The sequence below is a fragment of the Cydia fagiglandana genome, chromosome 20, assembly GCF_963556715.1.
Source record: "Cydia fagiglandana chromosome 20, ilCydFagi1.1, whole genome shotgun sequence".
Classification (NCBI taxonomy): Eukaryota; Metazoa; Arthropoda; class Insecta; order Lepidoptera; family Tortricidae; genus Cydia; species Cydia fagiglandana.
Window position 1 is genome coordinate 4,086,226 of NC_085951.1, and position 6,000 is coordinate 4,092,225.

General features: G+C 39.3%; 1 protein-coding gene across 1 annotated transcript in view; it reads right to left on the reverse strand.

The window, feature by feature from the left end:
- The window catches only part of LOC134674405 (T-box transcription factor TBX1-like), a 55,678-nt gene extending 51,191 nt beyond the window's left edge, over nucleotides 1–4,487 (reverse strand). Inside the window, exon 1 of the mRNA XM_063532474.1 lies at nucleotides 4,265–4,487. Within this exon, the coding sequence (XP_063388544.1) occupies nucleotides 4,265–4,313 (49 nt within the window). The 5' untranslated portion in view covers nucleotides 4,314–4,487. The remainder of the gene's footprint in view (nucleotides 1–4,264) is intronic.
- Nucleotides 4,488–6,000: the final 1,513 nt, after the last annotated feature.

The window sequence follows — 6,000 nt, forward strand, 5'->3', positions numbered from 1 at the left end:
GTATCTCACGAACCGTGATAGCTAGAAAGTTAAAATTTTCACAGATGATATTTCTGTTGCCGCTATAACAACAAATACTAAAAAGTACGGAACCCTCGGTGAGCGAGTCCGACTCGCACTTGTCCGTGTTTTTGAGTAAAGGATGACTCACGTTAGACCGGACCGGGGCCGGGCCGGAGCTTCCTGTGCTTCGTTTTCTATGGAAAGCACCACGTGACCACGGATTAGCCGTCATAGAAAATGACATGTCGGACGCTTCGGCCCGGGCTCGGCCCGGTCTAGTGTGAGTTTCTGCATTAGTAAACTAAATATTTCTAATAAAACTAAAACTTCGATAAATTGGATTACAAGCACGATGAAAATGCGTATTAGGCATATTACTTTTAAGCCTCTCGAAGACAACACGCTTAAATTAACTGTAAGTATAGTTTGTGCGGAAAAAGAAGAGTCGTGGAATATATAGGCACAGAATAAATAATAGTACTAGGTACAGAAGACTCACTTTCTAACAAAACGCGTCTGTTACGATCAGCACAGATATGGCCGCTAGGTGGCGACAGCGCCACGCGCGGCTTATGGCAAACCCCAAAATTGGGGCCGGACGGATGTACTTTTAGCTACCTGTAGCAAAGCAACAAAATCGCGGAGTGAGCCACGCCTGGTATAGGGCCCAATACATTCCGCGATTCTTCTCTTTCCGCAGGCACAGACTATATAAACTATTCCCTCTCAAAAACAACATAAAAATTAAAATTCTCCAGTCAACTGAAGTGAAAAAAACGCGGGGTCACATGTCAATGGGGATTGATGACCGTCGGGGTGGGCGTTTTTTCGGGTAATTAGCCACCCGAAAAAACGCCACTTAAGATTACAACAGAATGTTTAAAAACAATTTCGTGTTCAATATTTGAGTTGTTTGTAATGAAATGATATTCAATGTCAAGTTCAATAACTAATTAAAAGCGGGCCAGGTGTTCAAAATGATCTTGACGCGACTTTGTTGTTAAGAGAATAAGAGCGTGTCAAGGTAATTTTGAACACCTCGCCCGCTTAGCAACTTCTGCTGCTGCTATCGTTTTAAAACCTTTTTTTTAATCATTTTTTACAAATGTGTGCGTTTGTGGATCAAAGCGAAAGGATCATAATTTATATACCTAATTCGGTTTTTTAGTTTAACGGTTTTAGGCGTTTTAATTGTTTAATGCCATTTTGTAAAAAAATAGCTTACAAATTATTTGCCAGCGTTTCTTTATTGCGCCAAGCTATAGGTAATAAAGAAAATTATCAACATTTCAGCGCGAGCTGAGCCGAGCTGTTGTACAGTCGCCATTAGATATATGGGAGCGGCCAAGGTGGTCATAAATATCTGAGCACGCCTCTATTATCAAGACGATAGAGTGTGTGTTCAGATATTGTGAACACCTTGGCCACTCGGATATATCTGATGGCGACTGTAGGTAGCTGGTCGCCGAAAGCGACCATGTTAATATGATGATAGGAGTCGAAAGCGCATCATGTATGCGCTTTCATATGCAAGAGCGGAGGAGCCGAACAACTCAGAACCCCGTCCGCTGTGAAAAAGGTATATCGACATTTTAGGGAGGTTGACTTGGGGCCTGATTCATTTTGAAATAGATATCTATTAGATATCTTTTAGACATCACCAAGATACGATAACGATATGTTTAAGATCTAACCTGTCAAATTTGACATTTGTGCGATTCTGGAGATACTCTTGAACGATTTCCACAAGATATGACTTAGAGATCCAATTCACATCTCTTACATATCTTACTCTATCTAACGTAAAAGTGACATTGGTTGCCTGAATTGCGCTGCAAAAGAGAACTAGTTGATATCTAAACTATAAAGTATCTGGAATGGAGCTAGTACGTGTCGTCTCTTGTGAATATCTTGAAGATCGAATACGGCAGTCTATTTTCAAGGCGCCAAGGTGCGTGTTCAGATATTTATGAGCACGTCGGCCGCGCTGATATATCTGACGGCGACTGTACAAGAGTAGGTCGAGTATCTTGGGACTGTGGGACTAAAGCGCACGACGTCAGCCGTCCGTCGTCGCCGCAGCGCCGCGCTGACGGATAGATTGTTATGAATGAACCGCGCGGGAACGCTTAGCCGTGACTCTTTTTTATGGAAACACACACATATGAAGTTCACAAGTCATGGTCTGAATCATGTATAATGGTTCTAGAATATTCTAGATATAGCCGGTCAAACAACTTAGTAGAAAAAGGCGCGAAATTCAAATATTCTATGGGACGATAACCCTTGGCGCCTATATACTCGTACCTACAGTATGTAACTGAACGAAAAGCAATTACTCAAACCTGTTAATAGGTCATACTAAGCAACTAATTGACTCCCCCATAGGAAATTTCAACATCAGACTAGAAAAATGTATGAAACATCAAAATTTTCGCGTTTTCGGGGTTGGTCCCATAGTAAAAGTTGCTCAGTATGACCTAAACATTAACGGGTGTGACATTACGGGTGTGGGTGTAACATTAGTGTATATACATATTTTAAATTGGCCGCTTTTTAGGGTTTCGTACCAAAAAGGTACAAAAGGAACCCTTATGGTGTGACTCTGTCCGTCCGTCAGTCTGTCTGTCACATCGCTAAATATCTCGAGAACTTTAAGCTATCGAATTGAAATTAGGAATAGTCATGAACAACGCTAACCCAGACACATTGAAAGTGTTATTTCTACGGACGGAGATGGCTTGACAGACTTTATATACCTATTTTTCTATGGTCGCAGAATAAATAATAATACTAGAACAGAAGACTCACTCTCTAATAAAACGCGTCTGTTACGATCAGGACAGATATGGTCGCTAGGTTAGACAGCGCCACGCTCGGCTTATGGCTTTAGCCACCAAAATTGGTGTGGAACGGATGTACTTGTAGCTGCCTGTAGCAAAGCGACGAAATCGCGGAGTGAGCCACGCTTGCTATGGTCAAAGGCCTTATGGTCCCTAAATGGCCTAAGGGTGCGGGATCTCTAAGTATCTAGAGGTTAGGTTTGTGGGTTAAGAGGCTTAAAAACCTGCACCCAGAACTTTATCAAATTTTTATGATTGAAATGGAATTATTTTAACGGATAAATCGCGTTTAATGAATTTAAAATACATCGCAACTTTTCCTATTAAACACTCGCGAACGCTGACAAAGCGTTCGAAAGTGGCATCGTGGCTATCCAACGGAAGGGCCGATTTCGATGCGGTTTCTTTACATGACAGTGAATTTTCTTACGGTGGTTCTTAGCTATGTTTCATAGAAATCGATCCAGCAATTTGAAGAGTATCAGCTCTTTTCCAAAATGATATAAGGCAGTTATTGCACGAAATGGATTTTGTTTGCATATATGTGTAACGTAGGGTTTTTTAAATTTTTAATCTAATTAAGTAGTTATATTTTATCTTATTTAAGTACTAACTAAATTCAAACATTGAATATGTTAGTATCAGAATCCGATAAAATATTATTGGTACACATAGTACCTACATACCATAAGCATACAGTTCTAATGTCGTTTACGGGTCACAAAAGCTAAGGTCGCAAGTGGGAAAGTGGTCTACGGCGTAGAGGTCCAGCCGTAGCCGTAGCGATTTAGTTCGTAGCAAACAAAACTGATTCTTTAATTTAATCTATTGTCCTGTAACTTCCATTTAAATTTAAGTACAAATAATTAAAGTGAAATCTAGATATGTGTAATGTATTTAAGTTTCGCGTATTCTAGGTACTTATATCTAATATCTTCGAGTTGCGGGCAATCTATGTAATTTACCAAAACTTGTTGTATCGACGGAGAAATGCTTTTACTTAGATAATGCACCTAACCACAGCGCATACTTTAACTATAGTTACTAAGGTATTTTAATTTTACTTAAAACAATTAGACCTGGAGAAATGCTGACCTCTTTTATAAGTTTCTCGGGCAACTTAAAAATTTACCAACTATGTAGGTATCACTGTCAAAATAATTTCGTTTCAATGGATCACGTTTGGTATTCAAGCCAGGAGCTAAATTGCCTTCAAAGTTTATGTAATTCATAGTATAGACAACCATTTAAGGAAGTGAAGTTTTTAGAACTTAAATAAGATTAAAAGCCGTGCCTTTACACAGCTACCTAAAACTAACTGCAAAGCCGAAGCACTATCACTTTCAACTTAGGAACCGAATACGTCACTTAGGTAATAAGAGCAAGGCTAAAAGCACTACACTAGCTAGTTCACTGACCGTCGATCTGCCGCTGCTGCCACTCAACGCGCCACTCCTGTCCCTCCATCACAACATTCGACCGATTATTTTTTCAACGCGACACAATAAATCAGTTTTCTGCGCGTTAATCTGAGCGCGCACGCAGGCGGCGGTGCGCGCGAGTTGAACGCTTCTGTCGTCGGCGCGCGCGCCGCCCCGGCACGCCCATCGCACCCTTATGCGTAAAAAAGACCCATCCACATCTCCCCTATCCTTGAAAAATTATCCGTATCCTGTAGCTATTAAGGCTTATTTTTGAAATGCGTGAAAGGGAAAGATGGTTCAGTTTGATAAATTTAGGTAGCGCCGCCTACAATCTCTTATTTATCGTTATGGACACGGCTATGTACTGCGCGCGTTACCTGAATTTGTGTTGTTGCAATTTGTTATAATGCGAGGAATCAATTCTGGATTTATTAGGTGTGAAGAACTTAGATGTAACGTCTTTATTCAGAGGTTAGGAACTTAGCTAAAAAAGCTTAAGCTTAGTTAAATGTATAATAAATAAATAAAATAAATAAATAACTTACTTACTTAGCTGTAACTTGTTTTTTTTTTCTGACATGAAAATAAAATGTCTGTTGACAAATACAATTATCATAACAAAGATAAAGTCAAAATCTCTGAATAAAAAAGTTACCTACCTCTACCTACTAAACATAATTAATCGCAATTTTGTACTATCCTTAATTGTTAATTGAAAGTCCCCCAAAAAATACCATTTTTTTTTACTTAGTCATGTTTTTAACAAACACATTCATTTTATTTTCCTCGTAGAGTGTTTAACTCGGGTGAAAGGCATAATTTCAGCCTCGGACTATTGACCTAACTATCTCGGCAAAAACTGAGTGCCTTTCATCTCTTGGTTAACTATATACTTTACTTAGTTATTTCAAATTGTTTACATCAGGAAGCCCGCACAACGATAGTCAATTTCCACGTTTTATTAATAACAAGCTTTGTGCCCGCGACTTTGTCTGTGTCGGAATGATGTCAATGACGATAATTTAAATTTAATTTCGACGATAAAAACTTATTGTGCACTTATACTCTGTATCTTTAGGCATTAAAATAAAAATAAACAAAATCTACGTAGAAGAAAACATTAGGTACACGATCAAATAATTAAGGTTAAAGTCAAAGGTCGTTCAGTGACTGATCCAGGCGGTTTTGTATTTGGTCGGTTAACGTACCCAAAAATTTACAAATTGTTTACTTTTATTTAAATACACAATTCATTTTTCTATTTTATATATTTTTAGAGGATCATCCTATAGGTAAGGTAGGTGCATGTATTTTTACACGCCTCGCGAACGGAGTGGCTCCATCAGCACCTAACATGTAAACTGCAGGCGAGCGGCGTAAACAAAGAGAATATAGTGGTCCAGGCCGCAGCGCAGGTATTTAAAGGGTTCTGCAGTGAAACAGTAATTTATAGCATAGAGAAATAATTACGAGAAATATATGTAGGTAAGCTTAACCTTTTGGACGCCAAAACGCACCGCAAGCCAAAGACGGATTAATCGGTCACAGACTTCTACGTGTATATGCATAAGTTCAATTTCAGTTTTGACACTTCGGTGACGTGGCGTCCAAGTGACTGCTTTTTTGTTCGACACGGCGTCGAAAAGATTAAAGCCAAAAATGGTTGGCTCTGGCCCTTAGCTCCATTTGCACCATTCCTATGGTGCAAGTATGCCTTAAAGTGCTCACTT